Raw genomic sequence first — 15,705 nt, 5'->3', positions numbered from 1 at the left:
AGCCCTCCTGCTGATGACTCATCATCACAAGAAGGAGCTGAGAGAAGGAACTGGTGACGACAGTAATTAGGTATGTGTGAGTTTAGCGCACTTCCTGGGGGGGGGGGTGGAGGGGGGAAAAGACAGGGAAGGGGGCCGATAGGTGATTGAAGCACATTACACAGTTATATAACTTTGTAATGTGCTTCAATTACTGGGAAAAAGTTTTTCATGGGAGTTGTCCTTTAATGTTTTTGTAGCCCCTCTACTACTAATTTTATTGAAGGATAATTGAAAACTTACTATGTTATGGTCACTATTACCTAGGTGACCCCCACCTCTATTTTTGATATTCTGTCTGGCCTATTGGTTAAGATCAGGTTAAGGAGTGCCCCCCCCTCTTGTTGGTTCCTGTACTAGTTGGGAAAGGTAATTATCTTTAACTATTTCCAAAAACCCGCTTCCCTTCCTGGAGCTGCAGGTTTCTGCTTTCAAGTTTATATTTGGGTAGTTAAAGTCCCCCATAATAATGATGTCACCCTGCTTTGCTGCCGTATCTATTTGTCTTATAAGAAGATTTTCTGATTCTTCCACTATACTTGGAGGTTCATAACTCACTCCTATAAGAATTTTATTATTCTTCATCCCTCCCCTTATTTCTACCCTGTGCCTTTATATTGTGCAAATATCAATGTCTAAATGGTGGCCTTCCTGAATGTCCTTATACATACAATAACTGTATTGATAAGTTATTTTGTCTTGGGAATTGTTTCTAGGTAGTTAAGAACAATTTAGAAGTGAACATGGACCTTCAGAGTAGTGAGAAGCACTCCATTATCTGCGGGCAGTGGTTTTTTCTATGACACAAATTGTTTCTTACCAATTTTCTGTATCATTGTGAAAAAGACAGATAATGGGGATGGCTCTGACTGCTAAAAAGCTGTTTTGACTGTGCAGTTCAGTTATAACAAGCCTAATTTAGGAAGCATTTATATACTTTTGTTTCTATATACTGACCCATTTATATGTAAAACTTAAACTTATGAGAGCTAAGGTAGGGTGGTAGACAGAGAGGGGCATAGATGGGGAAGCATGTATAGAGAGGTGAAGCACTGAGTGATACAATTAAATTGTATTCTTTAGTCATTGGGCAACCAGGTGGACAGAAAGAAGAGTCTGGCCGCTGCAACCGCCGTTGGTATCGTCCTTGTGCCCAGCGTACATGGGCGAGAATTCAAGATATCAGGGACTATTTGCTAAAGTACACCCTGCACGCTGTTGGGTCGGCTTATAGGGAGTCACTGGGGATTTTTTTTTTTTTTTTTTTTTTGGGGGGGGGGGGGGGGGCGTAAATCATGGTAAAATCTGAGGCCTGCTGCCTAGTTCTGCCGGTAATACACGGAAATATAGTTATCAGGTTTGGATTAGAGATAGAGGTTAGTAGAAAGTGAGTTTTTGAAAGATTCTGTTTTCGAGAGAGGAAATGATGTTAGAGACAGTGGATGTTACTGGTGTTTTCTATGGTAGATTTTCCATGCAGAAATAGAAATGAGAACAGTAACTCCATTCTTTGTGCCCATATCTACCCTTATCCTTAGTCTCTTCTTAGTGTCCATTGTCCTAAGTAGTAGACCCATCCTTTGGGGACATCAGTAATATGGCAGCCATATGTTTATAGCATTACAAACCTTTTTTTGGATTATAAGAAATGTGAGCTATGACACTATTTCACTAGGCTTTCTGTTTCTGTTTCAAATTCCAATGAATAAAAATACTTTCCCTGTAGTAGAGGAAAAGAGAACTACAAGCACCATTCCCCCCTATCATGTTCAATGCCATTTGAATCTACTTTCAGAAGTGTTGACTTTTCTCTTTTACGGGATAGTTGAATTGACTTGTGTGTTTAATTAAAGTGCAATACATTAAAAAATAACAAAAAAGAATCCCTAAAAACATGTCCTTTAAGAAATTGATTTTTGAAAGAAAAGCTGCGAGTTTTCTTGTATGGGGTAAATGTCACTCTGTTCATGGCTGCGCTTTGCTTCCAGTCAGGACTTGTACTATTTCATCACGTTGCCATGGAGACGGGGCTAACTGTCATCTCGACTCAAGTCGCTGATGGTTTTATTTGTAGGTTTTCAGGATTATTAAAATTTAACAAAAATTATTGATTTTCTTTTTATTAACGCTGGCTTGTGTTTACCCGAGAAGTCCTGGCAATAGCAAGCTTTTTGCTGTCAGGTATTATAAATATATATATTTAAAGGGGGTGCTGCCCAAAAAAGAAAAAAAAAGTATATATATATTTTTTTTAGGCACAGAGAAAAATATTTTTCCTTTTACCTTGTATTTTTTTCATCCTTTCGTTGCTTGGATGTGATGTATTGTCCTCAGCAATTGAGCACTCTGAGAGAATTGTATTTTACAAATCATTTTCCATTTCCTTTGTTTACAGCAAGACAAAATGCCTCCCAAAATCACAGTTAGTCAGACTTTAACTTAACATAAAAGATACCTGTCAGAACATGAAATGGCGCATCAGCATGCCAAATTGTTGAAGTTTTCCAGTGTATTTATGTGCTGTACAGCCTGGCAAAATGCTTCAGTGCACTAAGTTCTCAAAGTATATATTTTCCTCTGCGTAAAAGAAACTATTACCTTTTTTTTTCCTGTTATAAATGAGAAAGGCAAAAACTTATTTACATCAACTTTATCTAATGGCCTGTATGAGTGCTTTTATGCAAAATAGCCGGGAGACTAGAATTAACTTTTCACATTGGCTGCGCATTAGTTCTCCGCATTTAAAACGCGTCAAGTGGGCAGTGTTATTACAATGACACTCTGCCAAGAATGTGCTTTTCACTGCACAAAACTATTTTAGCGTTTGCAAAAAAAAAACATGGATTACATCCTTATTGTTGCTTTTATTTGTATTAATGCCTCTGTCTGGTTTGATACCAAAAATACTAAAAAAAAAAAAATAGGAACATTCCCTTTGTAAAAGTTTGTTCACATTCCCTGAAATTTCTTATACAATGCTGTAATGGTACTAGAACGTAATCTCATTTTGCATCCATTCACATTAGTAGAGCGCTTTGTGTTTTGCACAGTATTTCCTGAATGGTTTAGTTTACAACTTTTTTAAATGCATATTCACCCAGGCACTTTATAATGCAGCTTTAACCTCTTAATAACTAGACACATTTTACATTTGTACTATATATGACATCTAGATAATTTTTCCCCCAGAATTGTTTTTGAAAGGTCTTCTTATAAAGGATGGGTTCTTGACAAAATTTTATATTCAATTATAATATATATTCCCAATTGTTATCCTAAATGAGCAGACTTATTTTTTTTTGCATGTGGTATATTAAAGAGGTACTCCAGTAAATGTATTTATTTATTTATTTTTTCAAATCTGTGTCAGAATATGCAAATATTTATAAATGACTTGTGTGTGCGGTGAGGTGTGCGTCGGGCAGTCCGGAGAGAGGCGGGCGAGCAGTTCCCATGGTGCGGTGTGTGTGTGTGTGGAGCTCCCCTCCCGGGCACACATGCAGGTTCACAGTCTCTGGAGGAGGCCGCAGGGACTGCAGAATAGGGTGATCGCATCACTGCGGGTGCTGGACCTGTACAGCAACAGTGAGGTGTTTACCCTATTCTGCAGTCCCTGCGGCCTCCTCCAGAGACCGGGGACCTGTATGTGTGCCGAGGTGAGAGGAGGAGAGAGGAAACGTGCCCAGTCACCCCCAGCTGCCCACTCTGCCCCAGTCCCCTTCATCCAACCCCAGCTGCCCTATTCCCCCCAGTCCCCCTCAATCCCCCTTAGCTGCACCAGTGTTCCAAACCCCTTCAAGCGGCCCCAGTCCTCCTCAGACCCCCCCCAGCTGCCCCAGTCCCCCTCAGCTGCTCCAGTCCCCCCTCATCTATACCTGTATTACTACTACTACTACTACTACTACACCCCTCATTTGTACCTGTACTATAACTACACCCCTCATCTTTACCTGTAGTACATGGGTCTCCAAACTGCGGCCCTCCAGCTGTTGCAATACTACATTTACCATCATGCTTGGACAACCAAATCCAAAGCTTTAGCTGTCCGGGCATGATGGGAATTGTGGTTTTGCAACAGCTGGAGGGCCGCAGTTTGAAGACCCATGCGTTACTACTATTTTATCCCTCATCTGTACCTGTACTACTGCTACACCCCTCATCCACTACACCTACACTACTACACCCTACCTAGATGAAGGCACAAAGAAGATCTCCTATACTATATGGGCAACGGAGTGGCACATATTTGGCAAACCTACTTATTTAGGGTAAAGAGGGGGCTTGTCTACTACATGGGGGTACAGGGGGAGCTCTGTTACACTGGAAGCAATACAGTTGTCTCAAACGTCATTAAAATAGTATCTGACGCTGCAAGGAAAAAATGTTCTTTTTATTTAGCAAAAAAAAAAAATCGAGATTCCATTCGAGAATGGCCTAAAAAATCTTTAAAAATTGAGGTTTTATTTTTTGGCCATATTGCCCAGCCCTATATCAGGGGTAGAGAACCTTGGCTCTCCAGCTGTTGCAAAACTACAACTCCCATCATGTATTGAGAGTAAAAGCTAAAGCTGTAGTTTAACAACAGCTGGAGAGCCAAGGTTCCCTATCCCTGCCCTATACTATATGGCCCCCTCTGTGTAGTCCCCTTATAGGCGACCCCTCTGTGTAGTCCACTATAGTAGATGCCCCCTCTCTGCGCATGCCCTACTGTATACACCCCCCCAGTGTTGTTCCCCTTATAGATGGCCCATTTGTAGTTCCCCTTATAGATGGCCTCCTCACAAATGGCCCCTCTGTGTAGTTCCCCTTTTAGATGGCCCCATTGTTGTCCCCTGCATGTATTGCCCCTTATAGATGCTTCTTCTGTGTTGTCCTCCTTAGGCCTTATTCACACGTTCTGTAAAATTGTCTGTGGTCCGCGACCACGGACAATTTAAGGGCCCATGAAATCCTATGTGGGCATTCACACCATCTGTGCTGTCATCCTTGCCAGGAAAAAATAGGACAAGTCATAGTGCGGATGGTGGCATGGATGCCTCCCCCCTGTCCCTGCTCCCAGCTCTCATCTCCCCCCTGTCCCTGCTCCCAGCTCTCATCTCCCCTGCCACTGTCTACCACTCCTGGCTCCCATCTTGCCCGCTGCTGTCCCCCACTTCCAGCTCTCGCCTCCCCCGCCGCTATCCCCATACCCTATATAGCTAGCCCCCAGTGTTGTCCATCCCCATGTCCCATCTAGGTAGCCTCCTTATGTTGTCCATCATCCCCCATCTAGGTAGCCCCAGTGTTGTTCCTCCCCTATAGGTAGCCCCCAGTGTTTTCCATCGCCCTATAGGTAGCCCCCAGTGTTGTCCATCGCCCTATAGGTAGCCCCTAGTGTTGTCCATCGCCCTATAGGTAGCCCCTAGTGTTGTCCATCGCCCTATAGGTAGCCCCCAGTGTTGTCCATCCCCCATAGGTAGCCTGCAGTGTTGTTCATCCCCCTATAGGTAGCCCCAAGTGTTGTCCATCCCCCCTATAGATAGCCCCCTATAGAAAGTGCTGTTCCCCTCTGATAAAAAGAAAAAAACAAAACACAACTCACCTGACAACACACTCCCCCATCACGGGTCTCTTCTTCTCTCTTCCCTTGCCCGATGAGAACCTCCCTGGTGGAGTCCCGGGCAGCGCCATCACTGAGTTCAATGTGCGCCGCGGTGGCTGGGACTTCTGGCACAGGGAGCACATGTAGAAAGTGTACAGCACTCCCTGTACTGAAAGTCCCAGCCGCCGCAGCACTCACTGGGCTCAGCGTGGGACTCCACCAGGGAGCTCTTCATCCAGCCGGAATGCTTGCGGTCACAAGAGTGATTGACAGGGTGGGAAGCCTACTGGCCCGGTCGGCTGCCGAGTGCTGCAGGCGGTCAGCTCCTAGGGCCCAGGCCACGGGCCCCCTAATGTTAGGGGCCCCATAGCAGCCGCTACGGCGGTATTTCCGCCCCTGCTCGATACTGACATGGCAGGTAGAATCCATTGATTTTATATCCGTTTGTGAGTTACCCTCTAGGAAATACTAAAATATTGCTTTTTCTGAAAGGGGAGATGCCCACCAAACCCCAAAGATATACTTTCTGTGCTACAGTAGGTCCCTGTTGTACTAGAGATCCATCAGTGTCTTCGCATGAGTGGATAGCGACGCTGTTTTGGACAACACTCATAGGCAATATAATCCATGACACCCATAGACAATATAACCTGTGCAGGAAGGATCCACCTGCTTGAAGACCTATGGAGTGGAAACTACTCTTTAGGGAAAAGCTGCTTGTCCTATTTTTTATGTATTTCTTTTTTTTCTGCTGAGGGTCACTTTAAGCATGGCGGGACTGTCATCCATTGTATATCTAATAGCGGAGTGCTCTTTCCTTTATCTCTGGCTTTGACCTTTATTGTGTTAAATGTTTCTGATGTTTCTCACTGCTTTGTTTTGTATTGTGAGCATAGATAAGTTATTGTAATGTACCCATTATGGCTGATGCTGAGATTGCTGAAATCTCTTAAGAAAATATTCCTTTAGACTAGTAGTAAAATTGATACATTTACTTAAAATGTTCTTGTACCTAAAACTTTTATTATTTGCAATAATTTTATGAGTTTATGAGTTTGTGCTCGAGTCTTGGACTGGCTGAATCCATAAATATGGCTGTGAATATTAAGAATAAATGGGAGCAGAAGGAGTTTATCATCATTAATTGCTCACTTAATGCTGAATTGTTTTTATTTACGTATTGTTTCTATTTAATAACTGCAAGCAGATCTTCAAGAGATCTTCCAACTTGTATGTGTTTAAAGTAAATCTGTAGGCACCCCCCCCCCCCCTACCCCAGCCCTCAGTACTGTTGCATTGCAGCGGCAACACAGGTATTAAAGAGAAGTCTAGAGCATCCATGCCCAAGACCTGCAGCGCTTCTCTCTTCTTCTTCCTCCCCAACTTTCATCTTTTTAGCCACGTCCCTTGAATGGATTACCGTGAGCTGCTGAAGAATTGAGAGGCGCTGCATGCCTAGGTAACGGTAACAGCATCAGGAAAGAAGCGGCCCAGAGATCGGACATTTATCACAGCTGGCAACCAACAGAATAGTACCGGCAGTTTGGAGGGGTCGTCAGTGCCTGCAGATTTGCTTTAATTTTACTATACAGCTGTATTTGCTAAAAATGGTAACACCTCAGGTAGGGCTGGGCGGTATACCGCAAAAATACCGATACCGTCACTGGCGTCGGTTAACCGACTTCAACTTAGCCAGGACGGTAATTGCAGTATTTTTGTATTTTTATGTCCCCGCGCCCGTCCTGTCAGAGCCCCACGCGCGCGCACACACAATCGGCCCGGCACGAGCGCTGCACGTCATGTGCAGGAACGCCGGCATCGGTGCGGGAGCTGAAGGAGCAGCAGGGCCGAGGTGACCGCCCGCACCGCCCCCGTCTGGTCCAAGCAACCATCTCCCCACCCCCCTATGCGCGCACCTGTCCGCCCTCTCCGAGGCCCCGTCCTGCCGCACCGTCCATGCGCCCACCACCCGTCCGGTCCGGCGTCCCTGCTCACTGAGGGGAGTACAGGACAGCCGCCCTCACGTGCTGCTACTCCTCCAGCTCTGACATGGCCGCGTCCCTGCACACACAGGACAACGTGTGCAGCGCTCGCCGGCCGGGAGTGGGGGGGGGCACTCGGACGGGACTGTGCTGGTCCCCCCTCCCGGATCAGTCCTGTCCGAGCGTCCCCCCCCCCCCCATGTCAGAGCTGGAGGTAGAGGAGCAGCACTTAGGAGCAGCTGACCTGTCCTCTCATCCCCTCAGTAACAGTACAGGAGTGTAACATAGGAGGAATAATGGGCTGCAGCAGGCAGGATAACTTATAGCTGTGTGTGCTATCCTGCCTGCTGCAGCCCATCCATTCCTCCTATGTTACACTCCTGTACTGTTACTGGGGGGACTGCAGTCATACACCCATGTCCGCGCCCCCCCCCCGGTACAGTCATACACCGCTGTCCGCGCCCCCCCCCCCCCGGTATAGTCATACACCCCTGTCTCCCCCCCCCCCCCTGTATAGTCATACACCCCTGTCTCCCCCCCTGTATAGTCATACACCCCTGTCTCCCCCCCTGTATAGTCATACACCCCTGTCTCCCCCCCATGTATAGTCATACACCCCTGTCTCCCACCCCTGTACAGTCATACACCCCTGCCCCCCCGTACAGTCATACACCCCTGTCCGCCCCCCTGTATAGTCATACACCCCTATCCCCCCCTGTATAGTCATACACCCCTATCCCCCCCGTATAGTCATACACCCCTATCCCCCCCGTATAGTCATACACCCCTATCCCCCCCGTATAGTCATACACCCCTATCCCCCCCGTATAGTCATACACCCCTATCCCCCCTGTATAGTCATACACCCCTATCCCCCCCCTGTATAGTCATACACCCCTATCCCCCCCCTGTATAGTCATACACCCCTATCCCTATGTGCCCCCTGTATAGTCATACACCCCTATCCCTATGTGCCCCCTGTATAGTCATACATCCCTATCCCTATGTACTCCCATGTATAGTTCTGTACCCCCATCCCTACGTACCTCCTGTATAGTAATACACCCCGATCCACCCCCATATAGTCATACACTTCTATCCCTATGTACCTCCTGTATAGTAATGCACGCCAATCCATCCCCCCATATAGTCATATACACCTATCCACCCCCCATATAGTTATACACATGTATTCCTATATGACGCCCTGTGTATACACATCCTGTAGAGGCTGTATACCTGTATATACACATCCAGGTCTCTGCTGAGACCCCTAATAATGACAAATAGTAATAATGATAATAGACTAACCATGGATTGCTGTTCAGTTGTTTTTCACTTTTTCTAATCAAAATATCACCAGTTTGGCACGACAAGTGGGTGTGGTTTGCTAAAAGGGGCGTGTCATAATTATTGTTGAATTATCGTTACCGCGGCTACATGTGCGATAAACCGCGATATTGATTTAGGCCAATATCGCCCAGCCCTAACCTCAGGTCCTATGCCAATGTTTGTTGGTTGTCAGATAATAAATCTTTTAAAGGGGTATCCTGGTCACGTAAAACTTTAATTATGTTGCTGCCCTGGCAGAGAACATAATTAAAATGCTATTTGTACCTCTTGACACCCATTGTCCTTCTATAGCATCTCTGTGTCCCCTGCTGAACAATCCTGCCTTCCTTTCTGAGAAAAATCGCAGATCACTGATCACTGATTCAAACGGGACAGCACCACGGCCAACGATTAGCTGAGTGGACTTATCATTGCACACATATTACTGATGGTTTAACCTTAAAGTCATATATCACATATGTGATTTCAAGCATAAGGATAATGTTTTTGCATTTTATCTTTTATTTTCCATCAAGGAGGATGATAGTGAAGAAGAGCCAAAGCTGAAATATGAGAGGCTGTCCAATGGAGTGAGTGACATCTTACAAGAAGATGCAGCAAGCTGTATGACGGTCCATGAGAAGGTACTTTGAGATTCATTAATACAGTGTAAAACTACATTTTGGTTACTAGAGTTTTCTGTCAACACTTATACCATTACCAGTGTTCATTCCGCAAGTAGCAAACCACTATATCATAATTTTTGTGTGTTTTTTCCAAATTTCATGTAATAGACTGTCCAGTGAGTTGTACAGACATAGGAGCTGGGCCATTAGCAGTGAGAGCCGGCTGTAACATACATACGCCATACAGCTGCCATCACCAGGATTACTTCCAATCCCAATCATTTACCCCTTAGATGCTGCAGTTAATGGCAACTGTGTGTTTAATGCTCAGCTGGCACTGCTGTCCAGCACACCATTTTGTAGAGCAAAAAGGAAACCAGGAAACGCCACCAGTTTTACTTTGTCCTGCAGGAGTTCTTAGAGTCTGGAAAGTTAAAGCCGCCAATACAGCTTTTAGTTGCTTTGATCTATACTATCAGCAAACAGCACTTCAAATATTTCTCGCCCCAACAACTGTATGTGGTAGATCAATCCAGCATCACCCACAAACATTGCAAACCTTCTGAGCATGTCATGACCATTTGATGAATTTTATTAAATAGACAAGAAGCTCTACTTACTGTTATATTTTATTGGGCAGAGAGTAAAGGAGATAAAATGCCTTTTTATAGAACTGGACAGATATCCTAAATCTCCATCCTAAATGGCAAAAAACTTTCCAAGCCTTTTTGCCTGATCTCCTCATTCTTTGTCCCTTTGCTATTTCTACTGTATTTGGAAATTTATTTTGTGTCTATTTTTTTTCTGTCTTTCCTCTTGTTTTGGATTTTCTTGTGCGATATCGGCTGTCTTCCAGGATACTTAGTCACCTTGAAATCAACAGTTTGTGTTTCCTTGACTGATAGAAAGACTTTGCTTTCAAAGCAGCCCATTTATTTGTTTCTCTTGGAATAAAAGGATGTTCATATCTTAAAAATACGTCCTGTGTCTTAAAAATCCTTTCTGTGATTTGACATGGAAGACTTGGTATATGAAACAGTCTGTTAATGTCATTGAGGTTGTCTGTGGAAAAAGATGGTTCCTTGCGTTTAATGTGTTTCTTGTTTGTTGCGTTTAATGCACTTTGTGAAAGTTTTCATTCCTGTAAGTATAAGAAGGTCTTGTAGCCTGAGGTCTTAAAAGTAGCTTTGTCGAGTGACAATTCTATTTTATGTGTTCTGTTAGTATAAACAATAAAATAGGGGCAAAAATTGAGCCACTTGTAGTTGTGTGTAGTTTGAGTGGTTACGACTGCAGAACTCTTAATCATTTTTAAAAACTTTTTGACAGGTTATAGTGACACCAAATAACTATTAATCGCTAGGGGCCAGATGCTGATTGCCACACCAGTCACCAAAACAGAGGGGCAGAAGCTGAGTGCTATGTCCTTTTCATTTCTTGCAACCTTTCCATGCAGAGTTAAAACTTATAGGAATACTTACACTATAGGAAAGCTCAGAACACTGAGGAAAGCATTGGGGAGCTTATACGAAACAAAAGGGCACAGTGGTGAGCTGAATTCCTCCACCACTTTGTCTTAGCAAGTGGTGGGGGTGTCAGAAGCCAGACCCAAACCAATCAAAACTTATGACATGTCAAAAGTTTTTTTTTAAAAACAATAGGTATCAGTCTATAGGTATCAGAATTGTGTATATTTTTTTTAGCAAAAAACACATACACTTAGGACCTTTTTACATGGCCCGGTAATCAGGCAGGTAAACTTTTATTGCCAACAATTAGCCCTCATAAATAGACCAACAATAAGCCGGTGATTTGATCTTTTGTGCCACCCATTAAATGCATCGTTATAAGGCACACATCTCCCTTTGTAAACAGAAGCTGTGCGGCCAACAATGATGCATTGAATGGGTAGGACAAATGACTCGGGGATAATTCTAGCGGCATAACCACATGTTTGGGCTGTGTGAAGGCACAGCAAAGTGCCGATCCCAAAGTTTGGCACTCGCTTGTTGCTGCTGTCTCATTGCACTGTGCTTCTAGTGTTTGGGGTTGGAGTGTGCACTGCCCACTCAGCCAGCCGGCAGCTGAGGCAGGGCCCTTAACCTTTAAGAAATGTCACTATCTTTTTTTAAGGATTACTAGAAAATGTACCCAGCGCTCTCTAGGTGTAAAGTGTCAGTGTGTTAATTAGATTTGTTCCACGGGTGCCCAGGAGGCCAATCTATGCCCTTGTTTTATGGGGAAATTGCCAGGAGCCTAATATACTCTGACAATTCTGCACTGTTTGTGTAAATTGTTGCTTATGTACATTAGAAATAAATTAAAAACTTTTAACATCCCAAATACCTTATAGCCAAACTGAGATGTCATGTGATCAGACGTTATACAGACCCTGGTTATAAACAACATTGGCAGTGTTATATACAGCCTGGTTCTATACAGCATTGGCAGTTTTATTGCCAGGTGCAAAATAGACATAAGGTATAGAGTGGCTGTAAGTCAGCAGTGATCTTGGGTCGCTGAAGTTGGTATGATCAGCTGCAGGTTGCCACCCCTAGCGACCAATCGGATTCCAGCTCGCTTTGGTTTCTAGGGCTTTAATATGCCTTCCTAACTACCATTATTTCTATGGGGCAGTCTTCCCTATCCTCCTCCCCTCCTGTACATCTGGCAAGGACGGGACCTTCGCTCTAATCGTTTTTGGCACCCAATGTATCTGCGTGCCAAATTTTGGGTCAAACTGCTCAGGCATTTGGTTAGATTTAACCATGGAGGTCCTGGGTGCTTGTGTTTTTTTTTTTTTTTTTTATGTCTGCACATTATGATAGTATTTGCATATCCTAAAACTGTTGTTTTACAGGAAGTTTTCTCTTCTTCTTCTGACCTGCTTTTCTAGATAAGATGTTAGAAAAGAAGAGTAAACAGAGAGCTGCATCACTGAGAACTTACTGTCTATAACTCACAGGAGTAACCCCATCACTAAGACATGTAGAGCTCATCACACATGTGTGCCACTCCCAGGCCATGCCTGTTCAGAATTGTGTGTACCCATACTCATAATAATAATTATACTAAAAGAAGGACCCTTTACAGCAGATATTTATTGAATACTTCCTTTTATATGGTTATTATACTCTGATTTTTTTAGTAAGGGCTATATTGTCTCTAAGGTCATAATGGCAGAAAGTCTGACAGTGATAATATCCATAAGTTGCCATTGCAGCTCTGTTTGTGTCACCTCTAAAAAGCTGCTCACTTCTTGTACTAGAATGCTGCTCTAAGCGTTTCCCTCTTTCTTTTTTTCTTTCTGGGCACTGTCAATCATCCGTGACACCCGGCGCTTGTGCTCTGACATCAGTGTATTCCTGAAAGTGACAGCCTTTGTGAGTCTGCTGTGTCAGTGTGCATAAGAACGCAGCCAGAGAGCGAAGCTGACAAGAACCCCTGCAATGCTTATAAGCATATGTGTCCCAGAAATGTTGGGTGGCGTCAGTATTTCATGGGTGACGTAGCAGATGGAGATAGTTCTCATTTCTCTAGAAGTATAATGAGGGTCTGGAGCGTAAACAAGAAAATATAATGATGATGCAGTGTTAAGAACTCTGTATATAGGGGCAGTTTTTATGCCATTTATTAGTATTTACTTTAACCAACACTCTGCAATTCAAAGACCTTAAATTTCCTTTGATTCTGTTTTGTGGTCTACTAATGACTACATTTAAGGGCACATTTATTAGGACTAGCATACCCATACACCGGTCTTAAATTAGGCCCTACACCCTTTTACCCCTATGGATTTACTACGAGGCGCACACCTATTAGTGAATCAGGCAGGTGTACATTTCTCCCGGCATAACCATGGTAAGTCCAGTGCGGGAGGAAGCCATGCCTCCTCCTCCTCTTGCCACGCCTCCTTGTCTTGCTACGCCACAAGCGCTTGTGGCATGGCAAGACGTTTGGCCAGAATGACAAATATTTGAGGCAAGTCTATCCTGTGTATGTTTATAATTCGGTTCTAGGTTTAGTGTTTCTTTAACTGGTAGTTAACCATTAGGTGGGATGATTGTGAAAAGAATGGGGGACTTTAAGCAGGCAGTATTTCCTATAGAGGTTCTGTAACAATCAGGACTTATATCATGTATTTATTTCAGATTTAAAAGACTATTTACTGTAACAATGTGCCTTTAAATATAGCACTCTGTACAGAGTTCCCACTTATTTCAAGCCATCATTATTATTATTATTATTACTATCATCATCATCATCTGTAAATGATCATTATCCTTATTTTCTGTTTATCCGCTGCCCCCCCTGAGCTGTAAAGCATCATATTTTCACCAGGCTGGCTGTCTGCCCTGGATGAATAATCGTCATGGCACTCTGTGCATTCAAGCAGGCCTGTGCACTGGAATAGTCATACCTAGTTATGTCAGCACACCTGATGTTTTATTAACAACTATTGATTTTTTTACCCGGGGGACTTTCCTTTTTTTATTCTTGAGAAAAAAAGGGCAACCTTGCAGGAGAGAGAGGCAATGTAAGGTATGAATTGGTAATGAACTGCTTGCTCCAATCTTTCTTTTATTGTTGCTGTTAGTATTATTATTATTAATAATAATAATATTATTTATTAAACAAAATAATTTTTTTCAATGTATTACTGTTGCAAAAAAGCAATAGTCTATAGTTTTGATATTGTTTTACCTTATCCTATATTATAATATATTGTTGTAAATGTTCAGTATTGTACTTTATACTAATATATACACAGTCGTGTCACATTATTATGACCAACAACTAATATCCAGAGTTACTGCCATGTGCAGCACGGACAGCTGTAGACAGGCTAGGGATGACTCAATTACATCCTGGTAGATTGCCACAGGTATCTGGAGCCATGCTAACTGCAGTTTATCCCACAGCTGCTGGAGGGCGCGTGGAGTAACATCCTTAGCTCAAGATTATGATATTTCTAGCTGTGTAACATGTCGCCTTGTCTTGCTGGAAGACACCATCCACCCTAGGGAAGGCAATCAGCACGTATGATGTATGTGGTCAGTAAGGCTCCATTCACACGGAACAAAACAGGCGGAATTCTCCACCATGGAATCCTGCCAACCTCCCTGTCATAATGACATGTTCCTCCTCTCTCCGCTCTGAAGAAAGGACGACTCCTGGAACTTGTTTGAAAAAGCAGAAAACATGACTCTTTCATCACAGTAGTGCATTCAGAAACTGTGCATTTTCAGAAATACTGTCATCCTAGGCCAAAAGCCAATAATCAACCATTTTTATACCCTGATAAATTGCCACTTTTACCCAAAACATGTATGCCCCTTACCACATAACTTATATACCCACCAAGCCAGCTCAGGACATGTCACTTTTTATGAGCTTCTTGCTGCTGACATTGAAAGCAGGAAGTGGTCATAATGATATGACTTGATGTATTACTATAAAGTGTTATGCTTAAGTCTGGGCAGGGGGTAATTAAAAGAATAAACTGCAATTACCTCCCTGGTTCCTGAGCAGAAATTGTGCAGCCATTCCAGGTCCTGAGGTCATGACATTGCAGGCCTCCTAAGCTAAATAACCATTGTCCCATCATGGCTAGTGATTGGCTGAGTGGGCTGTCACCCCCAAGATGAGTCTCAGAAGTGGAGGTGTAGTTGTCTCAGCGGACGCTGGAGGCACCAAATCAGTGCAGCGGGGTAAATATGGCTCCTTTTTTATTTTTTAATATTACAGCAGCTTAATATATTTACTTTTACACTGCTATAAACTCCATTCTCGCAGTGGAATGAAAATCTGCTATGACAGTGGAGTGTCATAAACTTATCAGCATGAAAACTTGTAGCATGAAATCTACTGTGATACGGTACATGTGAATGCACCGTGTGTGTTGACGCTCAGTATCACTATCATCATCAGTGGTAGTAGTAGTTCAGGGCTTAGTGTAATCCCTTCCTTGTTGTGTTGTTGCACAGTTTTTCTTTTCTCTTCACTTAGCATCTTGAAAACCCAACACATCAAAAACCTCCTTCTCCCCCTTCTTTTATTATTTATTTTTAAAGCGCCCTTGATTTCAGAGTGCTATACAAGCAATAAGGGTTGACAGACAAGAACATTACAAAATCGTAACACA

General features: G+C 43.4%; 1 protein-coding gene across 2 annotated transcripts in view; it reads left to right on the top strand.

The window, feature by feature from the left end:
* VPS41 (VPS41 subunit of HOPS complex) overlaps positions 1 to 15,705 on the top strand; it is a 165,806-nt gene that overhangs the window by 17,761 nt on the left and 132,340 nt on the right. For both annotated transcript variants that reach the window (XM_069958436.1, XM_069958437.1), the window contains one exon: positions 9,471 to 9,578. In XM_069958436.1, the coding sequence (XP_069814537.1) occupies positions 9,471 to 9,578 (108 nt within the window). The remainder of the gene's footprint in view (positions 1 to 9,470; positions 9,579 to 15,705) is intronic.

The sequence above is a fragment of the Dendropsophus ebraccatus genome, chromosome 2 (genome assembly GCF_027789765.1).
Source record: "Dendropsophus ebraccatus isolate aDenEbr1 chromosome 2, aDenEbr1.pat, whole genome shotgun sequence".
In the NCBI taxonomy this organism is placed as follows: domain Eukaryota; kingdom Metazoa; phylum Chordata; class Amphibia; order Anura; family Hylidae; genus Dendropsophus; species Dendropsophus ebraccatus.
This window is presented reverse-complemented; position numbering and strand designations above follow the sequence as displayed.